The sequence below is a fragment of the Chamaea fasciata genome, unplaced genomic scaffold (assembly GCF_029207755.1).
Source record: "Chamaea fasciata isolate MVZ Bird 193981 ecotype frontalis unplaced genomic scaffold, bChaFas1.0.hap1 SCAF_23, whole genome shotgun sequence".
Lineage (NCBI taxonomy): Eukaryota > Metazoa > Chordata > Aves > Passeriformes > Sylviidae > Chamaea > Chamaea fasciata.
Genome location: NW_027094108.1, coordinates 7,526,968 through 7,551,778, shown reverse-complemented (window position 1 = coordinate 7,551,778; position 24,811 = coordinate 7,526,968). Strand labels below are relative to the sequence as shown.

The 24,811-nt window shown below is 55.8% G+C and overlaps 2 protein-coding genes across 2 annotated transcripts; one reads left to right on the top strand and one right to left on the bottom strand.

Moving 5' to 3' along the window:
• Positions 1–446: 446 nt before the first annotated feature.
• On the bottom strand, positions 447–12,240 carry LOC136300421 (zinc finger protein 362-like). Its single transcript, XM_066202824.1, is given in 10 exon segments — positions 447–2,934; positions 3,008–3,166; positions 3,241–3,319; positions 4,168–4,392; positions 4,491–4,812; positions 4,899–5,145; positions 5,279–5,342; positions 10,368–10,452; positions 10,563–10,640; positions 10,643–12,240. Coding segments are annotated over 10 exon segments (1,458 nt in total). The 5' UTR covers positions 10,725–12,240; the 3' UTR covers positions 447–2,817.
• Positions 12,241–18,400: 6,160 nt separating this feature from the next.
• On the top strand, positions 18,401–24,636 carry LOC136300422 (E3 ubiquitin-protein ligase TRIM62). Its single transcript, XM_066202825.1, has 6 exons — positions 18,401–18,467; positions 19,993–20,409; positions 21,507–21,602; positions 22,580–22,836; positions 22,907–23,022; positions 23,383–24,636. The coding sequence occupies exons 2-6, from the start codon at positions 20,002–20,004 to the stop codon at positions 23,931–23,933; spliced, it is 1,428 nt and encodes a 475-aa protein (XP_066058922.1). The 5' UTR covers positions 18,401–18,467; positions 19,993–20,001; the 3' UTR covers positions 23,934–24,636.
• Positions 24,637–24,811: the final 175 nt, after the last annotated feature.

Below are 24,811 nucleotides of genomic sequence, written 5' to 3'. Positions count from 1 at the left end.
GTTTGTGGGGTCACCCCCCCCTTCTCCAGCAGGGAGAGGGGGTTCCCACATGTCCCCCCATGCCCTCTCCAGGTCAGCAGAGCCAAGCAGGACAGTTGCCTTAACGTGTGCTCCCTCCCCCAGCTGGGATTGGGGCCCCCAGGGAGGCTTGGACTTCCCCCCAAAAGGGGGTCAGGGAGAGGTGGGGGGTGCAGAGGAGGTGTCACCCCCCATTCACACACCCCTCCACACTCTGGGATGTCTTGGGGGCACCTCAGCAGAGGACAGTGGTGGGGGCCCCCCCCCAGGCAGGTAAGGACCCCCCCACACCCCCCTCAGCCAGCACGGTCTTTTTAAGAAAAGGAAAAAAAAAAAAAAAAAAAGAAAAAAACCACATGGCCCCATCCCCCTCTTTTCCTGTTTTTTTTTTTGTTTTTAATAAACACTGAAAAAAAAGAACTTGGGACCTTCCCAGTTTTCTTCACTTCCCATCCCCCATTTTCTTCTCATGTAAACTGAGGCAGCAACTTGGCAATGTCCCCAAGTTCTGCTGTGGGTGGTGGGACTTCCGTGGGCAGTGGGGACAGGGTTGGTGTTACCTGCGTCACCCTGAGGATCCCCACTGCCCCCAAGTTGGGAGGTGGGGATGATGTTCCCCTCCCAGGAGTCTGTGTGACAGTGGGACCCTCCACACCTCCATGTGACCCCCAAGTCCCAGTGCTTAGGGGGACACAGTACATGAGGTGGGAAGGGGGACAGGAGGGGACGTGGTAGCATGTCCCTGGAGATGGTCTCGGGGGGATCAGCTCCCTGGACCTGATGGGCCTGGTGAGGGGTCCCTGGATGTAGCATCTGTATTGAGGTGTCCCAGAGGTGGTGGCTGTGGTCGTGACATGGCCATGGTGTGCTGTCCCCAAGCACTGGTGTCAGTACTGGTGTGTCCCAAAAGCTAATAAGCACAGTGGTGAGGTGTCCCCAAAGTTGGTGGCCACAGTGATGACATATCCTTGGAGCTGGTGGTGGCCACAGAGACAGTATGCGCTGTGACGTGTCCCCGCAGCTGGTGGCTACAGTGTGGTGACACCAGAGCTGTGGCCACAATGAGGTGTCCCTGGAGGTGGTGACAGGTTCCTGGAAGGTCCCCAGGTGGCCACACACCACCTGGGGTTGGTGGCCACACAGGTCTCACCAGAGTTCACCGCCATGGTGAGGTGTCCCAGGCCACAGTGAGATGTCCCCAGCAGTGGTAGCCACAACATACTGTCCCCAGAGCTGGTGTCCCCAGCAGTGGATCACTCACACCCCTCACCAAGATCAGAGCCACCACTTTCACGCTGAGAAACCAGTGACGCATGTCTGCCATCACCAGGCACTGTGCCACCCATCTCCCAGGGGAAACTCTGGGAACAATGCAGCTGCTGAGGATGACCCCGAGTTTCACCCTCCCCTCCTGCAGCCCCACAGGGACCAGGCCCCCACCTATGTCACCAGGCATTCCCACAAGGGAGTCTCCTCCCCCACCCAAACACAACCCCCCAGTTTCATTAATTCCTGTTTTGGTCTTTTTTTGTTCTCTTTTATTCTCTTTTTTTGGAAAGGGGCTGGGCTGGGGGGGTTTCACTCCTTTTCCACACTGTGAAGCCGTGCCCCCCCCCCAGCTTCTCCAAGAACCACAATGCAGGACGGGGTGGCAACAACAGGGAGAGGGGCAACTTTTTGTCCATTTTCTCCTCTTTTTTCTTTTTTTTTTTTTCTTTTTTTTTTTTTTCCCTTTTTTAATAAGGTACCAACTAGCTCTAGGGAGGCCTGGCCTGGCTGGGCAGTGAGGAAAATAAAAAAGCCCCAAAGTCTGGGGGAAGGGGAGAAAAAAAGGGGGGGCTAAGTGTATAAGAGGCGTATTTACACGGTATTAACATGCTGACAAAAAAGGTTACAATATTGATATCGTACAACATCGAGGGGAGAAATAATGGAGGGGTAAAAATTAAGGGGATGGGGGGGTAAAAATAATAGGGGTGGTAAAAAATAAGGAGATGGGGTTAAAAATTAATAAAAGGTAAATAAAACACCCTGAAAAAAAAACAACCCAAAGAAACGCTGAGTTAAGGCTTAAAAAGTGTATAAAAAATAACACAGTTAATATCCAAAATGAACCAAAAAAGTACAGAATATAGATGAGTTTGGGGGGAGTGCCCCCCAGCTTTATACAGGGGGTATGTACAGGCAGGCACAAGGCTAAGCAGGGGAACCCCAAACCCCCCAAAACTGGGGATGTGGAATGGGGGGGCTGTCCCTGGGGGACACAGCTCTGCCCGTAGCTTCGCCCTCAAAAGGGACCCCAAAAGAACACAAAAAAACCCCCATAATGGTTAAAAATTAACCCTAAATGGAGGTGCTTGGGCCCAGAGTCTGTGTGGGGGAGGGGGGGATGTAGTGGGACCTCCCCCCTCCCGCAGCTGCTTTTTGCTCCATCCATGGTTCGTTTTTGGGGTGAATTTCTGGTCTTTAGCAGCACCAAGTTCTTGGCCAATAAATATATATATATATATATATATTTGTATGCAAAACTGGGGGGCAGGGCCTGGTGGGGGGGAACACCCCCACCCCTACTGCCCCCCCCCAAAGAAACCAAACCGCAGAGATTCAAAGTGCTCTGAAACCGTCTTTGGATGTCACCAAACCTGCGGGAGCCGGGCAGGAGCACGGCCTGGGCACGGCCCGCGGCGCTGGGGGTCATGTCCTCCTCCTCCTCCTCCACCTCCTCCTCCTCCTCCTCCTCCTCTCCCTCCCTCTCCTCTTCCTCCTCCTTACGCTGGGGGGGTCCTGTCCCCTCCCGGCTTAGATGAGGGAGATCCGTACAGGAATGCCGGGCGACTCCGTCCGCTGCGGCGAGTGCTGGCTGACCAGGTGCTCCACCACCGTGTGTTTGGACATGTGCTTCATCAGATAGGTCTCCTGTGGGGGCAGCAAAGGGGTGAGTGGGGGGCTGGGGGCTGGGGGCAGGTTTTGGGCCATCCCCCCTGCTCACCGAGGTGTAGGCACGGCCGCACATGCTGCAGCAATAGGCCTTGGCATGCTTGATGGCATGTGCAGACAGGTGGATCTGCAGCGAGGCCGAGTCCGTGTACGCCCGATAGCAGTTGGGGCACTTGTAGGGCTTATCCTTGTTGTGCTGGCGCTGATGGGACTGAGGGAACAGAGGGAGTCAGGGGGGGACCATGGCGACCCTGTGCCCCCCACCCCAGGTCCCCCCACACTGACCTGGAGGTTGGAGAGCTGGGTGAAGGCCTTCTCGCAGCCAGGGTGCGGACACTTGTAGGGTCTGTCACCGGTGTGGATTCTGGGGACACACACAATGGGTCATCGTCACCTCCCCTTCCACCACCAAGGACAGTGCTGATCCCATCCATGGGGTCACACTGGAGTGGGGGGTTACAGTGAGCACAGCAACATTAGTGGCCCAGGAGATAACAGGGGAGAAGCAGAGGAGACAAGGGGTTGAGATGGGGGTTGAGAGAGGATGCAAGCACCAGAAACCGTGAAGGTGGTTGGGATGATGAGTGTGGAAGGAGATGGACTGGCACGCACGGACAGATGACCCCATGGTCACTGAAGGTGGTGGGCGCATGGGGGCACGGTGGGGATGAAGAAAGTGGTGGGAAAAAGCACAGTGGAGAATGGCTGAACATGGTGGGGGCAATAAAGGTAATGGAGATGATGAGCATTGTGGCAATGGTGGCATGGTAGTGAATGTGGTCAGAAAGTAGGTAGTGGAGATAAGGGAGGTACTGGAGACTATTAAGGTGGTAGAGATGTTGAGCACAGTGGGAATAATGAAGGCTGTGGAGTCAGATTGGCTTGGTGGGGATGATAAAGGTAGTGCAGATGACGAGCATGGTGGAGCCCAAGGAAGTGCTGAAAATGATGAGTGTGGTGGGGATGATAAAGGCAATGGAACAGCCAGTGTGGGGGGGAATCGATGAGCACAGTGGGAGTGATGAGTGTGCTGGAGACTATGAATGTGCTGAAGGTGACGGTGGATGATGATGAAGATGATGGCAGCAGGACCAACAAGCAGAGCAGGGCCATAAAGGGTGTCAGGAGAGACTGGTGGGTTTGGGGCGCCCGCCTGCCCCCCTCCCTGGCCAGCAGGAACAAGTGTGCCCAGCCCCTCAGTGGGGCCCTCACCGGGTGTGCTGCTGGAGGTGGGAGAGCTGGCGGAAGGACTTCTCACAGTAGGAGCAGTGGTAGGGTTTGACGCCCAGGTGGATGCGCAGGTGCTGGGCCAGGTAGGAGGCATTGGCAAAAGACTTGGAGCAGTGGGGGCACTTGTGGGGCTTGGCCTCTGTGTGCGACTTGGAGTGGATCTGCATCTCCGACTTGGTGAAGAACGTCAAGGGGCAGACCTTACACCTGGAGGGTGTGGGGGAGAACCCCGCAGGGACCGGGCTGGGGTGGGGGGGCTCCCCGCCATCACCCCCGGCCCCCACAGCAGGCGGGGGTGTGCCTACCTGTAGGTCTTCCCCTCTTTGGCCGTCTCCCCTGAGGCCAGGATGGGGTAGGGCACCACCAGCACTGGTGGTCCTGAAGGGTTTTCCGCCTTGATCTTCTTCCGGCCCCGCTCAGCCTTGGGCGCTCCCAGCAAGCCATGGCCCTGGATTGTCTTGATGGAGTCAAGGAGGGGGGGGCTGGTGATTCCTGAGATTAGGGTGGGTGAGGAGGCGATGAGGCGGCTCTGGCTGGTGGAGGTGGGGGTCGAAGGGGTGGTGGTCCCCGTTCCTGGGCTGGATTCCGAGGTGCTAACAGCCGGTGCACGGGATGCAAGCCCCAACCCTAGTGAGCAACGTGATGGAGTATTAGTCTTAAGGGGGACCCATATCCCACCCTGCCCCCCAGACTGGCAGAACCTGCAGCGGTACCTGTGACGGTGCTGGTGGCCGGCCGAGCGTGCAGGGCCACGTCAGGCTGGGGCACTGCCTGGGGGTGCAGCCCTGGCACCTGCTGCAGCTTTGGCAGGGACATGATGGACTGGCTGCTCTCAGCAGGTGAGGGGGGCACCAGGAGGGGCTGCTGAGAGGCTACTGAGGTGGGAGGCAGGTGTGGGGGGCGAATCTTCTCTGCCATCAACTGCTCCTTGATTTTGTTGATCAGGACCAGGTTGTCCAGCTGAGAGGGGAGAAGGCAGAGAGGTGGGTGAGGGCAGAGGAATCGGCACCCTGGGGACCCCCAGCCTCTTCCTCAGTGTTCTCCACATCCGTTTATCCTCCCTCCTCCCAAAATCCCAGTGCAGGGGCCCTACCTGGCTGGGCATGGTGGGGGGGGGTGGCCAGAAGTAGGGGTTGTTGAAGCGAGGCTCCGCCATCCTGGGGAGAGAGGGAGGCGGTTATGGGGCATCACTGGCTAACCCATGGCCCCCCCACCCTGCAACCTTGAACACCTCAAAACAAACCATCACCCCCCCAAGAAGCAAAACTCAGAGCAAAGGCAGGGAGCAGGTAGGGGGGGCAGGGCTGGAGAACCCCCTGAGCATCTTCCCAGATGAAAACTCCTGTAGCATTAGGGGGACACCAAGCACCTGCCTGCCTCCAAGACCACAAAACACTGGTGAGCACACTAGGGACACAGTTTTGAAAAGGAGGAAGATGAAATTTGGAGAAAACGCCCAAATCTCCCAAGCTCTGGACGTATTTCTCCCATCCAAGAAGGGATTAGAGGTGGATGGGACGCTGCCATGGGAGAGGGTGAGCACAGCACACTGAACCCAAGAGCAATCCTAGCTGAATCCCCCCAAAATATGCCTCCAAAGCCAAGTGACGTGCCCGTGACACCCAGGACTGGTTCAACAGGAACACTCGGAACCAGCGGGGCTGGGAAATACACGGAGACACTTGAATGCGTTGGGAAAGTTAATTCTAAATCCATCTTTGGATTGGGAATGGGAAACAGCTGGAAGGGGGCAGCAAGAGGGTGATTCTGGCAGAGCAGCCCAGCATGACCAGGCATCACCACCCCGGCAAATCCCATTATGGGGGCACAAGGGTAAGCAAATCCCATTATGGGGGCAAGAGGGTAAGCACCTATAGGACCCTGATAGGATGCATGGTACAGGGGCCCCGGAGAGCTCTGGCTCCAAAATAAACCAGGCCATGGCCAGGATTCCAGGAGAAACTAGAGCGATGTCTCCAGCAAAGTGCATTTCCAGAAGCCTTGGGGGTGGCAGGATTTGGGGATGATGAGCCTTCCTCCTCTTCCTCCTCCTCCTCCTGCTCCTCCACCTCCTCACACTTGCTGCCCCAGGTTTCAAACACGCTCTGAGCTCTCCATGGACAGGTGGGCAGCACCCAGAGAAAGGGAATCCTGGTCTCACCAGAATGTAACATCCCAACAGCTACCCCAGGGTGAAGAAGCTGTGGGATTGACCATCCCCATTTTGGGGGGGAAGCCAAGGCAGGGAGGAAGGAACCATCCACCCCTTGCGCTACGGAGCAGCCTGGCACAGGACAAGGTGTGTTCCAGGGCATCAAGGAATGAGAGCAATTTCTCATGGCAGACCTCAATGCCACAGCCTGTCCAGGACACCACCCAGACATCAGCTTTGGGAATTCCCCTTCCCAGTCTCGAACCACTCCAGATCACCTCCCGGCTGCTCAAGCACCAAATTTTAGGGTTTTGAAGTAACAGAAGGGCTGAATCCCAGGGCACAGGCGGAGGCAAAGTCCCACTCCATGCCACAGAACAGGAATTCACTGGGGATGTTAAATGCACCTTCCCGTGCACAGACATAGCTGATGCCAGCTATTTTGTGTAATTATATATGTACCCACAGGCCGCCCACAGCACGCATTTACCCACTGGCTACGTGTGTGTGTGTGTGTGTGTGTGTGTGTGTGTGTATACACACACATAGATAAGATCTCTTGGGATGATGGGCACGGGATGAGGGACGCCAGTGTCAACATGAGGGGCTGGACACCAGGAATCAGGGACAAAAGCGGAGCTGGCAGCAGGGAGCAGGAGCTCAGGCAGGAGGGCTCTGAGCCCCCTTGGCATGACCAAGCACACCGGCACCAACCCCACACCCCAGAACAGCCGTGGGAAAACAGGAAACCAGAGCTATGATTAGAAAAGGGTTTTTTGGAGCTGATCTCCCATCTCAGCAGGTGCCCCGTGACCTTTGTCCTTCCCATCCGTCCATCTGTCCATCCTTCTCCCTGTCCCGACAGCATGCCAAGCTCCAGCGGAGCCAGCAGCAGCACCCAGACAGATCAAATCCACCGGCATGGCCCCCAAACCATCACTAGGACACAGCTCCAACCCCTACACCAGTCCCAGGATCCTTCCTGCAACGCTGGAGGGGGCTGGAAAGGCACAAAGGATATTCTGGGGAGAAAAGCATAAATATCACGTGTTTCCCCACCCCCACCCGAGGAGGACTTGCTAAAGAAATGAGAAATTATTTGTAAAACCACCACATTTGGAGCTGGATAAACAAGAGGGAAGAAATGGTCAGCGTTGCCAAAATAATTATAAAAATCCCTGTTCCTGTCCCGATTTAATGTTACAAATTGTGCGGTGTTTCATCAGGAGCGGCGTCCCCTTCTCTGGGGCTGGGAAACAGAGTGGGAGGGGGAAGAAAGCAGATGGAAAAAAACCCATATATATATATAAACTCCCTTTTTCTCTATTCTCGGCTAAATATGAAAAATGGAAGCTGACATGCAGCAAAGGTGGAAAAAAAAGAAAATCCATTAAAATGGAAATTATGAAGGGCAGGGAATGCTGCGGCACGTCTCCCCCCGACTCTGCAGGGCACACGGGGGTGGTAAGGCTCTCTGCGCCCCCCCCAGTTTCTGGCTGGGTGGGGGAACCCCCCTTGGGTAACACCTCTAATGGCATGGGGTCCTGTGGTCCAAACCATGGTGGGAAGAGCCCCTGACATCCTCCACAGGCACCAGATCGGCTGCTGAGGGGTTGTCAAAGGTTATCCCCAGGGACACAGTGGGTGCCCAAAGCATGGTGGAGACCCAAGCAACCCAGCCAGAGGAAAGGGTTGAGGGAAGAGCAAGCAGGAAGATGCACAGAGCCCCAAAACCATGGGCTGAACCCCAAATTCCCCAGAACAGCACAGTACCCAGCATCATCACTCAGCCAGGCCAAGGGGGGGAAGCAGCAGCACCCTAAAAAGAGACCAGAAGCCTCTTTGCCTCCGCACCCATGGGGAGGGAAGAGCGGGAGAAGCTGGCAAGCCAGGGCTGGGGGTGGCGAGGGGAGAGCGGGGGCGCTGGCAGCGAGGGGGCGGCGGTGCCGGGGCCGTCGGGATCAGCAGTGGTTGGTACTCACAGGGTGGCCTCTGGAGCCAGGTGGGCGCAGCTGCCTGGGGAGACGTGTCGCTGAGGCTCCAGATTGATGGGAGGTAGATGATGGCACGGGTGGGCACGAGCTCACTAGAGCCTTCCAACTTCCTACCCAACTGCCGCTAAGTCAAGCTACAGTTCTCTAGGGAACGCCTCTACCTTGGCAGCCCTCTCTGTCTCGCCTTCGCTGAAATAAAAAGAAACAAGAGATTTCTTTTCACGGCACCGCTGAGAGAAAAGGGGAAGCTCCCAGGGACCGGCAAGCAACCACCGACCTGGTATAGCCTGAAAGTGGGGGGTCTGGGAGGTGAGGGGAGGGATCTGGGGTGACCAGAGTAGCACTTGGTAGCTAAACACGTCCTCGACCAAGCAAGACACAGAGTTTGGTGTCCCCAGGTATCCCAGCAAGAGCACCAGGGCAGAGCTCCAACCCCCCCGTGCCAAGTGGTGAGTACAGGAAAGCCGGCGGCAGCCAGAGACGGCGCATTGGGGAGAACCAAGAGGGGGGATGGATGTCCCCTGCGCGCTCCCCCACCCAAATCCTAGCACATCCTTCCCAACACAGGCCAGACCAGAGATGGTGACGGTGGCCTCAGCATGTTCCTGGGCCAGGGAACCCACTCTACCTTGCACCATGCCTCCGTTTTCCCCCCAAAACACAAGGCCATGGCCCCTGCCCCCTCTTAAGAACAGGTTTCCCTAGGGTTCACATGGAGCAGGAGGAGTTTTGGAGGGAAAGCAAGTGCCCATCCACAAAACCCGTGTCCCATAGCTACGAGGGTAGGAACCGGCATCTAGCACCATCCTCAGGGAATGCGCATCCCTCCCTGCCCAAACTGTCCTCATTTGGGAGGGATTCACGCCAAGGCCGAGGGGGCAGAAGGCAGGCATAACTGTGAAGCAGGAACGCCAGGCAAGCCCCCTGTGGCTCGGGAAGGGGGTGGCCCACACGCCACAAGAATTCACCCAAGATGGAACCAATTAAACCCCAGCTTCCGCCCCCCGAAGGGCCCTGGGCTAGGGCTTCTCCTTCTGCATTTCCAGCAAAACCAACCCAAAATGAGCTCCCAGCCTGGACCGAGGGTCCCTGTGCAGGAAAAGGGGCACGCAGGGAAGGGTGAGGAGCCAAGCACCAGTGGCAAGCAGGAGGGGAGGCAAAACCACGCTAGAGACCCCCATGGGGTCCCCAACTCAGGGGTGGAGGAGGTGGTACCAGGATGGCAACGCTCCCATAAGATGGGGGCCAAGGCGGTGTGACCCCAAATCAACAGTTTGGGTCCAGTGACCCAGCAGAGGAGCCACGAGGACAGCCCGCAGGGAAACCCAGAGCCCATGGCGTGACACACCAGACACAGGGCACACACGCCCCGCAAAACATACCACTCCACAGCTTGAGGGGTCCTGTTCCCCCAGACCCCAAGTACACCCACCCTACAAAAGAGACCAGCCAGGCACCCTGCAAGGCAAAGGCAGCACTACAAACCAGCCTGGGGGCAACTGCCCATCCCCAGCAGCACGGGGGTATCACCCATGGCTGACAGCACACAGGGACACTGAGGCACAGACAGGGCATCACCCTAAGGAGGGAGTGAGAGCACCGGATCCAACATGCATTTGTCATGACATTGCACCGAGTGACCAAAAATCCACATTTTTAAGGGAAAAAGCAGAAGCTGGGGAGGTTGAGGGTGAACGTTATTGTTTTATGCATTTAAAGAAACATTTCTTAAAAGGGAAATATCAAAGGGTCACACATACGCCAGGAGCAGGGGTCCCCTCCCTGCAGAGGGGCCAGGCAAGGAGTCCCTCACACCCCCAAAATACTCCCAAAATATACCATGGCCCCACTTATACTGAAATACATATATCCACCTATAATACCTGGATTTTGGTGTGCATATATATGTTATTTTTATAAGCACATATATAATTACATGCATGCACATTAAAAGAGATGCTATTTTAAGATGTAAATGTACAAAAGCAGGGATTTTTTTCTCCCTGTGATCCCCTCCATCCAGCCATCATGCCCACCTCTGCGAGTACTGGCGCTGCTTCCCCTTATCCGCGTCCATCTCCAGCTCTAGCTGAGACCGGGTGCTGCACGTGGGGCGTTTTTCTACGGGGGGACAAGGAGGAGGACAACTTCACACACCCCGAACCCCCCGCCAGCCCCCGGCGCGCGAGATCCCACAGCGGAGGAACAAAAGCGAAGCGGCTCCGACCTACCCGACCCGTGGGAACGTGGGGATTTGCCTGAAAATAGAGAGAAAACAACAAAAAAACAAGGAAAAAAAAATAGTGGGGTTTTTTTATAGCCCCGCTCATCCCCAAGCTGTTGGGAAAGCTGAGGGATGGGGAGCTGGCTGGAAAATTGGGGGTGAAATCCATCCCCTCACCCTGGACCCTCTGTCTCTCGGCAAATCACACACCGTGAGGGACTTAAAAAACTTTTTTACCTCTCTGCTAAAATATCTCTTTATAATCTCAAAGGTCTCAGGCTCAAAGCCTCTTTCACCTGCTCCATCCTCCCCAGGTTAAAAAACCCGGCTGCTATCCAAAGGACCGCAGGCTTGGGGGGGGAAAATAACCCAACAAGGAGCATCCTCCAACCCTGAATGGAGAAAAAGAAATGAAAATCATCAAATTCATCATTCCTGAGTTCAAATCCATCACTGTGGCTACGCTGGTTCTAAGCTCCCCCCCAGGCCCCCCGACGTGGCCGGGAGATTATGGATGTATAAATAGTATATGGCTAAATATATGTTGGAGAGGGACAGACAGACCTCTGGGACACAGCCACAGAAATTTGGGTCCCTCGCTAAAGCTGCCGCATTCCTGCCAAAAACGCCGCGAAAAAAAAAATTACCCCCTCCATTAGACCTTCCAGCCAGCGAGACCACTTTTCTAGACAAAAACAGCTAATACAGAAAACAGCGAAGAAAAGGAGGAAAAGAGGAAGGAGAAAAGAAATTAAAATGGTTTAAATTATAATAATGGTGATTATGATGATGGTAATGATAATATTCAGCCCCTGTGCTGCTTCTGCCACCCCCTGTAAGCAAAAAAAGTCAGAAAAAGCCAAGAATGCATTAAAAAAGCAACCCCCCCAAAACATGCAACATCCATAAAAATAGGTACATTCGGCTGCAATTAACTTTTCCATTAGACCATCCAGAGGGAAAGAAAAAGGGAAAATCCTGGTAAATGGGTATTTTCCTCGATGTCCCCCCTTTCCCCCCCTTTTTTTCTCTCTCTTTTCCTTCTTCTTCCTGCTTGGATGGGGGGGGGGGGGTGGAATAATGATGATAATAATGAAAAAAAGAGGTGGAAAAAGGCGAAGTTTGGTTAAGTGAAGTTGAAATCCTCAACCTGGGAGGGGATTTGCGGGGGGGGTGGGGGGGGGTGGAGGGGTGGTTTGCCAGACAAAAAGGCCGGGGGATGGGGGTGGAAGGGGGAGTTTGGGGAAGGGGGGGTGGCCTGGCTGGGTGCTCCCCCCATCCCCCCTCCATCCGCCGCCTCTCCCACATTCTCAGACGTTTTTATTAAAATTCGCAGACAAAAGGCAAACAAAAATGGCAGCCCCGGCTTATTTTTAAAACGCTAGGACGGGGACGCCATGTTCTGCAGGGCTGAGGGGAGGGGGAAGGGGGGTTGAGGGGGAAAAAAGGAGGGAAATTTTTAAAGAATATTGATTTAGATGAAAAATGAATAAAAAGCAGCGCAGGGGTGGGGGGGAGTGTGTGAAGGTCCCCTTTTCCCGCTCGCCCCCGGGGGGAGGGGGGTTTCGGGGGGTTTTGAGGTGTTTTGGAGAGGGGACGGGGGGGTGGAAAGGGAGGGATGAGGGATATTAAAAAAAAAAAAATAAATAAAGCGAGGGGGGGAAGGTAAAAAAAAAAGACACTTCCTATACCGACAGCCATGGTGCCCCGCCGTCCCGCCGGCTCCGCCGCACGGAGGAAGATGGAGCCCCGCGCCGTCCCCCCGCCGCCGCCCCCGCCCCCGGCCCGCCCGGCCCCGCCGCCGCCACCGCCCGCCCAGGGACGGGCTGGGCTGGGGCACCCCGGCCCGAAGGGGCTTCCCAGGGCCCGCAGCCCCCCGCAACCGCCGCAGTCCCAGGAGAGCTCCTCAAAGTTCCGCAGCCCCCGGTTTCTTGAGCCGCGGGAGGGGTCCCCGGTGTCCGCAGCCCCGCAAGCCCTTTTGGCTCCCCAAACCTCGTCAGCTCCCCAAACCCCCTGAGGCCCCCAACCCCCTCAGCTCCCCGATTCCCGCAGCCCCGTCAGGGCTCCCCAAAGCTCCGCAGCCCCATCAGGGCTCCCCGGTTCCCTCGGCCTCCGAAACCTCTTCAGCCCGCCAGTCCCCTCGGCCCTGGCAGGGCTCCCCAAACCTCCTCAGCCCCCCAAGCCCCCTCAGTCCTGTCAGGGCTCCCTGGTTCCCTCAGGCCCCCAAATCTCCTCAGTCTCTCTGGTTCCCTCAGCTGCCACAAGTGTCCTCAGCCCCCAGATCCCCTCCGTTCTCAGCCTGCCCCACTCCCTCAGTATCACCAGCCCACCCAAACTTCCATAACCCTCAAATCTCTTCAGCCCACTTAGTTCACCTCAGTATCCCCAAAATCTCCACAGACAGCCATTTTCCCTCAGCCCCCTTTTCTGCTCAGACCACCCAAAGTTCCTCAATGCCCTAGAGCCCCTCAGCTCTCCTCTGACCCTGCCATGTCTCAGGCCTCTCAAACCTCAACTGTGCAGTTCCCTCACTGCCTCCAGGACTTCTCAGTGTCCACACCTCCCCAAATCTCCTCAAAATCTCCCAAAATCTCAGCACCCCCAAATCTCCTCAGCCCCCCAATTCCTTTTAGCCCACCCAAAGATCCTCAAATACCCAGATCCCCCCTAGACCCTCAGTTTTACTCAGACGCCCCAAGATCTTCTCAGATTCCCCAAATCTCAGGCACCCCCAAGATCTCCTCAGTCCCCCAGTTCCACTCAGATCCCCTCAAATTTCCTCGGATCCTCCAGATCCCTTCAGTTCCTTCTATTCTCCTCAGCCTCCTCCAGCCCTCCCAAATCTTCACCACCACCCCCCCCACCCAGTTCCCTCAGCACCTCCAGGACTCCTCAATGTCCACAGCTCCCCAAATCTCCTCAGAACCCCCAAAATCTCCTCAGGCCCCACATATCTCAGACTCCTCAAAATCTGCCCAGACCCCCAAAATCTCATCAGACACCCAGTTCCCTCAACCCCCTCCAGGTCTCCTCAGCTCCCCTAAAACTCTTCCACCCGATTCCCCTCCAAAAGCTCCTCATGCTCCCAGTTCCTCTCAGCTCCCCTCAAGCTGTCACCCCTCCATTTCCCCTCAACACAGACAAAGCTCCTCAGAACCAAGCCCCCTTGGTTTTCCTCAGCACCCCCCCCACCACCACAGTTCTCCTCAGATCCCTTGAACTCTCTTAGCTCCCCAAATCTCCCCAGGTCCCAGCCCTTCCCACTTCCCCTAATACCCCACCCCTCCCATTCCTCTAGCCCCCTCAGTTCCCCTCAACCCCTCTTTCTGCCTCTAACACCATCAGCCCCTTTGTGAGGCTCCACAGCCCCTCAGAGACATCCTCAATCCTCTCTTTACCTCCTCATCTCCCTGAGGATCCCCCCCTTTTCCAGGGGGTCTCCAGCCCCTCTCAGGGTCTTGCCCAATCTCAGGGTCCCCCCAGCTCCTCTGTGGGTCGCTTGCAGCCCGCCAAATCCACAGACACCACCCACAGGGGAAGGAAAAGAGGGGCAAATCCCATCTGTTCCCCTTCTCCTAGGTTCAGGGGATTGACCCCTGGATCTTCTGAGTTTCCACTTCAAAAATTACTTTAAAGAAAAACCCACAACAGTATGGCTCTTTTTCATGTTTTCCTGAAATGTTCTGTGACAGAGGAGGATGGAGAGGAGAGGAATGTCCTGAAAGGAAATGTTGCTTCCAAGAGAGGTGGGAAATGGGAAAAGATTTAGGATGGGATGGGATGGGATGGGATGGGATGGGATGGGATGGGATGGGATGGGATGGGATGGGCACGCAAGAGGTCTCCACCACAGAGTGGACATTGCTTTGCAGCTGCCCAAGGTGTCAGAAGCCCCTGGAACAGATCCTTGCCACAGCAATGGAGCTGGGACAGAGGCACCGTCCCCTGTGGGACCTCTGGGCCTGTCCCTGGAACTCCCCACATTCCCACTGCTCAGTCAGCCCTCCAGCCAGGATCCCCCATCACCCAGCACTTCCCCATCCTGGAAGATCCCCAGATCCATTAATTATCATGACTCAACCGAGAACCGGAGCCAGAGGCTCTAAAACTCCCTTTTAATCTGATTTTCAGATATTGACACCCAGGACTTGCCAGCTAGCATTGGTGTCATCCCAAAATAGAACACTGGGAGAGCCTGGATCCCCCCAGAGCTTCCTGATGTCTGAGTTTGCCCTCACTGGATTAATTTCCATCAGGGCTTTCACTTCTGCTGTGGGATTTTTTTTTTCCCTGTGATTAAGAAACTGGTGGTTTTTAAACCTCAGCACCAATTTAGGCATTTTCTGATTTTGTTGCAGAGGCTGTGGCATTATCCAATCCCAAATCTGTACTGGGAGGAGACAGCATGGGTCACTGCTGAGTTTGTGGGATCCACCAAGGATTGGTGAACATCTCCTGGGATTTTCCTTGTTGTGACTGGCTGGGATAAGTGACACTCCAGGCTTTTTTTTCTGACCGCACTTTGGGTGAATTAATCTTGGGTGTGGAAAAGGGGCCCCTTTCCTGGGGAGGTGGTTGGTATGCAGGGAAAAACAACAAAACCCATGCCCAGCTCCATCCCAGGCTGGAAAATGAAAGAAATTAGTGCTTGTCTGCCGAAAAATATGATTCCAAGACTGGTTTTGCTCCCAGGATAGATCCAACTGTGATTAAAAGGAACGGAAGGCGGGAGTGGAAGGAAATCATGCTGGAATCACCACCAGAGGGTTTTAGCAAAGCCACAGGGCCATTAGACCTGCGCGGTGCACTGTATCCTTCCTATTCCAGCAGCACCAGGAAGCCAGATCTATCCAGGACCTCCAGCTGACTCAGCAGACAAAAGGAGATTTTTATGGATGGCAAACTGGGATTTTCCAGTGAGAAATGTGGTCCTGGAGTAGTGATAATGGGATTCCCTAGACCTTTTCCAGTGTTCCCGAAGTCTGTGTCCCAGATCATGGCACACCGGAAGGGAAATTCTTCGGGAAAGACCTTCATCCCACCCACCTACTTGTTTCCTTCCCCAAAAATCCCTTGTTTTCCATTAAAAAATGATTGAAAGCATCTACCATAGCGAGCTCTCCTGGGATGGGTGGGGCACACCAGGCATTGGGGATGCCAGTATTTCCAGTGCCAGCTATCCAGATGAGGGAAAATGCTTATTCCAGGCTTCTTGACACTAGCAACCCCAAAAAGTAGGTTTTTCTTCCTGGATTGGCAGCGATGGGGAGTACAAAGGGCATGTCTGATGCTGGTGTGAAGCAAACATGGAGATTTTGGGATGTTTAGTAAATGCTTGAAAAAAATCCCCTGAGGTGCCAGAATTTTCCATCTCTCTGCAAAGGGGAGAGCCCTTGGGCTCTAATTAGGTAATGAGTTAATTAGGATTAATTAGTTACTGTTTGCAAAGCACTGCAGAGATGAGGCATGTCAGTGTGGGGCAGCTTTCTGCCTCTTCTATGGAGGAGTGCGGGATCCTCCTCAGGAAGGAGGTCCATAAACAAAATTGGGATTAAACCCAGTAGGTTGGTGCACTCTGGAAGCAGGCTGGATGCTCCCGGAATTCCAGCAAGGGTGTCTTTCCATGCCAGGATGGAAACACACATGCCAAGAGCCAAGCAGGCACGTCCCAGCATGCCCATCCTGCTAGCAGCAAGGGAGAACATTCCAGCACTGCAGCTCCTCAGGGCCTCCCTCCCTTCCCGCCAGCATTCCCGGCACACGCAGCACACGTGGGGAGGAGACAGGTTTTCTCTGCCCACTGGCTTTGCCGGATCACCCAGACTCTTGCCACATTGTGGAATCCTCCAGCCTGCAGGAACCGCAGCAGGGAAGGGCCGTGTATCCCATTAAAAGATTGGGAATCAAGGCACGGTGGAGTCCCCCCCCAGCTCACACAGGAGGTAACAAAGCCAATTTACTAATTAACTGGGATTAATTTCCCTGTTTGCCCAAACCATCCTGTGGTTTCTCTTCATTGCCCAATGATCTGTCAGGATGAGCGTTGGCAGTGCTGGCTGAGCACCACATGCTCTGGTGGGATGATGCTCTCCATTGCCCCAAATTCCTGGAAATTTCAGCCAAATGCTTAGGACACAATTAAATAACTCATTAACTACATGGGATGGGATCCCCTAGCCCTGAATCTGGATCTGGAATGACAAAAGGATTTTTCCTTCTTTCCATGGTTATTTGATATCATTCCAGCCATTCCTCAGTCCCCAGAGGGTCCCAGAGGGGAGACATGACCTGAATTTCTAAAGCAGGAAAACAAGCAGGAAAAAAACCAAGTCCATGTGGGTTCTTTTTTGTTTTCGTTTTTTAGCTGTTTCCAAGCTTTTGGGGCCTAGCAGAAAGAGGAATACAGCAGGTGGTTATTCTCTGGAAGGGGATAGGGATAACCAGGGAGATGGGGTGTACCTGAGTTAGGGGAGAGGAAAAGAGGATGTCAGCAGTGGGAGTGGGGTAATCCAGCAGTGAAAGCCAGGGAGTTTGTTCCTGTTGGCTCTTGGCCAGACAGCCACGCCTCTTCCCAAATATGCAGCTCAACTTTCCCTCAGGAACTGTGTCCCCTTCCTCACTGCCCCCTCCATCCTCCAGCCCCCCTTACCCCCACCCTGTTGTTCCTTCTTTGTCTTCTCTGGCCCCTCAGGTGGAGAATGAAAGATCGCTGGGGATCCCAGGGGGTGGAACCTTCATTATGGAGCAGACAGTGCTGCCACTGGTCCCAGCTGGTCCTGATTGGTCCCACCACAGCCAAGCATTGCAATGACACAGCAGATGCCTGGCACCCAAAACTCCTCTCTGTGATTTTTGGCTAAATTAGGATATTTGGGGCGAAAGTGGTGTTTTCTCAGCAATAGGTTTGTCAGTGTCAGCTGTGGGGTCACCTGGCTCTGGTCACTGGTGGGTGCAGAAAACTGGGAGGAAGAGAGGGATAGAGGGTTTGGAGTACAGGGGGAAGGAAGAATAGACAGGATGGATAAACAAATGTAGAGACAGAGGGATTAAGGGCTGGACAAGAGAAATGGGTGGGTGGGAGAGCAAGGCTATGATGGATGGATGGATGGATGGATGGATGGATGGATGGATGGATGGATGGATGGAAAGATGAAGAGATGAGAGTCCAGGGGAGTGAACAAATGGACAGATGAAGGTATTAAGGATTGGATGGGGAGATGGGGGGACAGGGTAACAAGGAGATGTGGAGGGATGGGTGGAAGGACAGAGGAGGGAGGAGTGGATAGAGGGATACACAATGGGAGGCATGGATGATTGGACAGAGGAATGGACAGAGAGATAGGGGCATGGACAGACGGATGGAGAGGACAGGACAGACGAATGGATGGATAAAGAGATTAAGGTCTGGAAGGGAAGAAGGTTGGACGGGACTGAGAGGTAGGTGGAAGGACGGATGGACAGACGGAGAGATGGGAGGACAGAGGGACAGAAAGACGGACAAACAGATGTATCAAGGGCTGGACAGGGAGATGGCTGGGTGGAGGAAAAATGGATGGACGGAGGGACAGACAGGGATAGAAAAAGTGCCCGGCTGTCCTGCCAGACGGACGAGACACGGCTGGCGAGGCCGTATCCCCTTTAAGCGCCCGCCCCGCGGGCGGGCGATGGTACGCGCCGGCGAGGCCGCGCCGCGCGGGGGACAATGGGGTGGGGGCGGGCCCACTGTGGGCGCGGGGGGGGGGCGAGCAGGAAGTGCCTCGCGGCCGCGCCCCCTCCTGCTCGCCCACTCCTCCTCCGTCGCGGCGGGGTCGCTCTTGAGGCGGCGGCGGGACCGCGGATCCCATCGGCAACGCGGACCCCACCGGCACTGGGAACTGGGCACGGCACCAGAACAGCACCGGGCAGCGGCTGGGTGAGGGCGCCAGCGCCGGCGGCTGAAGGAGTCGCGGGGTGGCATCGGACGGGGGTTGGTGGGGACCGGTCTCGAACCGGGGTCTTGTCGGGAGCGGGGGCGGGCTTGAACCCGGGGCTCCGGTGCAACCGCCGGCAGGCCCAGCCCCGATCCCCCCAAATCTAGCCTCAGCCCCGACCCCTCCAAGTCCAACCTCACCCACGGCCCCCAAATCTGGCTTGAACCCGACCAACTCAAATCCAGCCTCAATCCTGACTCCCCAGATCCAGCCTTAGCCCCACCCACTCCTGTGCCCCTAATTCAGCCCCATCCCTGCCCCCCACCATTCCGCCTCAGCCAGGGCCCCTGATGCAGCCTCAGCCTCACCTCCCCAATATCACTGGTACCCCCATTTCCCCCTGTCAGACCACCCCTCATGCTCTGTATCTGATTAACCCCCAGCTTCACACCTATTGCAACCCTATTGTGTCTCCTCCCAGTGTTTCTCTGATCACCTCTATCCCAAATCTGCCCCACTACATCCTGATGCTCTCATTCCCCCCACTGCACTCTGACCCCCCCCACTGCATCCTGATCCTCCTAATGCAACACCTCCAGCCCCCCCATTGTATCCTGACCCCCAGTTCCCCCCTTGCACTGCCGCCCTATTGCAGCTTGGTCCCCCATTGCAACCCTCCATCCCCCTGTTGTGGCTTGATCCTCCCGTTTTCTTTAGTGTGACCCTCCCAGCACTCCCAATTGCATCCTGACTCCCCGGTTCCCCCTCTTTGTAAATCCTCCAGCCCCCACTGCCTCCTGACACTCCCGTTTCCCCCCACTGCAGCCCCTCCAGCCTCCACTGCATCCCAACCCCCACTTTGGCCCCGCTTACAAACCCTGGACTCCCCTGTTCCCACCTGACCCCTATCTCCCTTATTATCATCTTCACCCCTACTCTCCCATGCCTCCCCACCCCAAGTCCCCCCATTCACTCCTTCCCCAAACAATTCCCCATTCACCCCCTCAATTCCCCACACCAAGCCACCACTCATCCTTTCATTCTTAACTTCCCGCATCCTAAATCCTCATTCATCCTCTCCCCCCACAGCTTTCCCCTCAACCTCCCTGCACCCCCAGCCCTCCACTCACCTTCCCATCCTCCCCTCCCAAGCCCTTATTCACCCTCTCACCCTCATCCCAAGGCCTCCATTCACCCTCTCCACCTTCAACCTCACCCCATCCTAAGCCCCCCTTTTACCCTCCTACCTCAAATCCCATCATTCAGTCTCTCCCCATCAATCCAAGGCCTTCACTCACCCTTTCCCCCACAACCTCCCCCCACAACTGCTCCTACCCCAAGCCCCCCTTTTACCCTCTCCCCTCTAAAGCCCCCTCATTCACCCTTTCCCTTCCACCCAAAGCCCCCTATCACACTCTTCCCATCACCCAAGGCCCCCATTCACCCTGTCTCCCCATGGTCCTCCTCCCCACAATCCCCCATTCACCCTCTCCCCAAGCCCCCCTGACCCTGTGCCCCTCTCCCCAGTCCCCAGCCATGGCATGCAGCCTCAAGGACGAGCTGCTGTGCTCCATCTGCCTGAGCATCTACCAGGACCCAGTGGGGCTAGGCTGCGAGCACTACTTCTGCCGCCGCTGCATCACCGAGCACTGGGTGCGCCAGGAGCCGCAGGGCACCCGGGACTGCCCCGAGTGCCGCCGCACCTTCCCCGAGCCAACGCTGGCCCCCAGCCTCAAGCTGGCCAACATTGTGGAGCGCTACAGCGCCTTCCCCCTGGACGCTATCTTGGGGGCCCAGCGCAGCCCTTTTCCGTGCAAGGACCACGAGAAGGTGAAGCTCTTCTGCCTCACCGACCGCGCTGTCGTCTGCTTCTTCTGTGACGAGCCAGCTATGCACGAGCAGCACCAGGTCACCAATGTGGATGACGCCTTCGAGGAGCTGCAGGTGGGTCCCTGTGGAATTCTTTGCCCTAAGGGGCTCCTCAGGGCTACTGTACCTGGCTGGTCCCTCTCACCTCAATGGTAGTGCCCTTCCCATTTGTCTCTGCACCTGTCCTGAGCCCATAGGGGTCAGTCCTGTGGCTTCCTCCCATTTTTCTGTCCCTACACCCCTTCTTTTCCCTCTCAGGGTCAGCCCTGTGCCTTCTTTCTGTATGTCTGTCTGTCCCTGCACCCCATCTCTCCCCTTTGGGGTCAGTCCTTTGGCTTCATCCAGTCCATCTGCCCCTGCACTCCTTTTCCTTCTTAGGGTCAGCGTCCTGTCATTCTCTCTGTCCCTGCACCCCTCCTGTTCCCATGGAGGTTCAGAGGAGACAGTCCCATGGCTTCCTCTGGTCTGTCTGTCCCTGCAGCCCTCCTGTCCCTGTGAGGGTCATCCCTGTGCCATTTTCCTGTCTGTCCCTGTGTTCCTGCACCTATTCTTTACCTTGTCAGGGTCAGTCCCATGCCTTTCCCAATCAATCTGTCTGTCTCTGCACCCCTCCTGTCCCCATGGGGGTCAGTCCTGTGACTTACTCCTGCCCATGTTTCCCCGCACTCCTTCTTTTCCCCATTGGAGTCAGGCCCATGGCTCCCTCCTGTCTGTTGCTCATCCCTTCTGTCCCCACTGGGGTCAGCTCCATGCCTTCTTTCCATCTGTCTGTCTGTCCCCACAGCCTTTTGTCTGCATTGGGGTCAAGCCCATGCCCTCATCCCTCCATCCATCCCTCCATCCCTCCATCCATCCATCCATCCATCCATCCATCCATCCATCCATCCATCCTTCTGCTCCTGTCCCCCTGGGATCTCCCTTCTCCATCGCCACTGGGAGTCCTTGGGAACCCTCAAATCACCCCATGGCTGAGCTGTCTCCCAGGGAGGACCTTCTAATCCAGGACCTGTTACCCCCAACCCCAGGCAGGACCCTCATTCCACGGGGACCACCCATGGCGTGGCCATCCCACAACCCCATAACGCCATGGTTGGTGTGGGTGGGAAAGCTCCCTGTGGGATCCCTTTTTTCCCCAAATCACCTATTTATGGATCTTCCCTCCCTGTCCCCAGCGGGAGCTGAAGGAGCAACTCCAGGGGCTGCAGGAGAGCGAGCGTGGCCACACAGAAGCCCTGCAGCTCCTCAAGAAGCAGCTGGCTGAGACCAAGGTACATGTGGGGACACCACTGTCACCTTTGAGGACCCCCCCATTTTCCCCCAGCCCTTCACACCCCCTAAAGAAGAACTGGGGTCAACCTCATTGCCACCCTGATGACACCCCAACCCTCACCCTCACCAACCTGGTTTTGGGACTTCCAAACTCTCCAAACTCTACAATTTCATGGATTTCCCTGGTTTTTCCTTCTGTGGTACCCTAGTGGGGCTGCTCATCCCTCTGTAATTTCCTGCAGTACTGCTTTGGTTTATCTTTTTAATTTATTTAATTAATTATCTCCTCAGACAGTGGTTCAGTGTCCAGTGAGGTTCAATTTTCTCCCCATCCCCACTAGCAACTGAGGTGGGTTTTTTTAGGTTTTAGGGGTTATTCTAGGGGGTTTTTTTCAGTTTAGGTTGGTTTCTTGGGTTTTTTAGGGGGTTTTAAGGTGTAATTTGAGAGATTTTGGAGTTTGTTAGAGCGTTTTGGGGGTTAGGGTTTTTAAAGGGTCTCTTTAAAGGTTCTTTAAGAGCTCTTTAAAGTTTTTTGGGAGATTTATTCAGGATTCTTTTGGAGATTGTTTTAAGGTTCTTTGGAAGGTTCTTTTAGGTTTCTTGGGGAGATTCGTTAGGGTCCTTTTGTAGGATCTTTGAGAGGTTCTTTTAAGTTCTTTGGGAGGTTCTTTTAGGGTGACTTTAGGGTTCTTGGGGGGGTTCTTTTAGGGTTCTTTGGAAGGTTCTTTGGGACGTTTTTTGAGGGTTCTTTTAGTTTTTTTCAGGGAGGTTCTCCTAGGGTTCTTTGGAAGGCTCTTTGGGTGGTTCTTCTAGAATCCTTTTGGTCCGTTTTTTAAGGGTGCAAGATCAAATCCACCCTTCTAGCCCACAGAATTCCCTGATCTGATGTCCCTTTAGATATTTATTTGGGGATTAAGGAGCTGATGAAGTGACCAGCAGAGCTTTGGGTGCTCCTAACCCCCCATTGCACCCCAAGTCCTCAGCCAAGAGCCTGCGGGCAACGATTGGGGAGGCGTTCGAGCGGCTGCACCGACTGCTGCGGGAGCGGCAGAAGGCGATGCTGGAGGAGCTGGAGGCTGACACGGCGCGGACGCTCAGCGACATTGAGCACAAGATCCAGCGCTACAGCCAGCAGCTCCGCAAGGTCCAGGAGGGCACCCAGATCCTGCAGGAGCGCCTGGCTGAGGCGGATAAACATGTCTTTCTGGCTGGTGTGGCGTCCCTCTCCGAGAGGTGGGTGGCAGTGAGGGGATGGTGGGGTCCCTGGTGTCACCCCCACCTTGGCACTGTGTGTTCTCCACAGGCTGAAGGGAAAGATCCATGACACCAACTTGACCTATGAGGACTTTCCCACCTCCAAGTACATGGGCCCGCTGCAGTACACCATCTGGAAATCCCTCTTCCAGGACATCCATCCTGGTGAGGGCACAGGGATGGGGGAGTGGCAAGGGATGGGGAGGTCACTAGGGACAGGGACACACCAGTGAGGGATAGGGAAGGAGACATCACCTGTGAGGGAAGGGGATGTCACTGACAAGGGATGGGGACATTACTGCCGAGGGTCTGGGACATCAATGATGAGGAGCAGGGACATACCAGTGAGGGACAGGGACATCACTGACAAAGGCTGAGCATGAGGACAGGACATCCCAGTGAGGGATGTGGACAGGGCCACCCCGGTGACCTTCCCCCATGCCAGTTGTCACCCCAGTGGGACAGAGCACCTGCGTCCCTCCAGGGCTGCACTAACCCTCGTTCCCCCTGTCCCTGCTGTCCCAGTGCCAGCAGCGCTGACGCTGGACCCTGGCACTGCCCACCACCGCCTCATCCTGTCGGACGACTGCACCATTGTGGCCTACGGCAACCTACACCCACAGCCACTGCAGGACTCGCCCCGGCGCTTTGACGTGGAGGTGTCAGTGCTGGGTGCCGAGGCCTTTGGCGCTGGGGTGCACTACTGGGAGGTGGTGGTGTCTGAAAAAACCCAGTGGATGATTGGCCTGGCCCATGAGGCCGTGACCCGCAAGGGCAGCATCCAGATCCAGCCAAGCCGCGGGTTCTACTGCATCGTGATGCACGATGGGAACCAGTACAGCGCCTGCACCGAGCCCTGGACGCGGCTTAACGTCAAGGGCAAGCTGGAGAAGGTGGGCGTCTTCCTGGACTACGACAAGGGGCTCCTCATCTTCTACAACGCTGATGACATGTCCTGGCTCTACACCTTCCGGGAGAGATTTCCCGGGAAGCTGTGCTCGTATTTTAGTCCTGGGCAGAGCCATGCCAACGGGAAGAATGTCCAGCCGCTGCGGATCAACACTGTCCGTATCTAAGGGGGGGTTTTGGGGTGTCGCCCTGCCCTGCCGGGTGTTTTCCCACTCCAGGAACTGGTCCGGGTGCTGGGCAGGATCTGGCATTCCTCCCGCTTCTCTTAGTCCTGGGCTTCCAGGGAATCCCAGTGCGGGTGGCTGGGATATGGCAATAAAGGATTTGGAGAGAAGGGGCTGGGTGGTGGAGAGCCCCAGGGTGGGGGTGCTGAGCTGGGCTGGGGGCACCATGGTGCCCCCAGCAGGAGTCTGTCTTCATGCTGGGGGTGCCACACTGTGTTGGGGCCATTGTGCCCTGGTCTGTGGCACTGTGCCATGGTGGGCTGTGCCATGGCAGGGGTCTCTCACCGTGCTAGGGGGTACTGTGGGTGTCACACCATGTCAGGGGTCACCATACCTGGGACATGTACTGTGAGGTGTGCCGCATGTACTGTACCGGGCCATGCCGTATGTGCTGTGCTGGGGCAGGCTGTGCCACAGTGTCCCAACCCTGGGCAGGGCTCCGTGTGTCAATGTAGGGGACACTGCGTGTATCGGAATGTATAGGGGGGATGTATAGGAGCTGGGCTGTGTAGGGTGGGCTGTACAGAGGGTCTGATATATGGGGGGTGGGCTGTGTACAGGAGGTGGTACAGAGGAGGTGCTGTGTGCTGGGATATGACACATGGGGTGCTCTATACAAGGGGTGTGGTATGTTGGAGTGGGCTATATAGGGATATGCTGTATGGGGGGGGTTATATATAGGGGCTGGTCTGAATGGGGGTGTGATATATAGAGGTGGGCTGTATAGGGTATATGGTACATGGAGGGAGAAATCTAGTGTGGGGCAGCGTTACATAGTGGTGGGCTGTACAGTAGTGATACATGCGGATGATGTTTAGGGC

Coding starts and splice junctions, on each gene's coding strand:
- LOC136300422 (XM_066202825.1), top strand. CDS start 20,002: ATGGCATGCAGCCTCAAGGACGAGCTGCTGTGCTCCATCTGCCTGAGC. Junction 21,603..22,579: donor AGCAGCTGGCTGAGACCAAG/GTACATGTGGGG, acceptor TTGCACCCCAAG/TCCTCAGCCAAGAGCCTGCG. Junction 23,023..23,382: donor CTTCCAGGACATCCATCCTG/GTGAGGGCACAG, acceptor CTGCTGTCCCAG/TGCCAGCAGCGCTGACGCTG.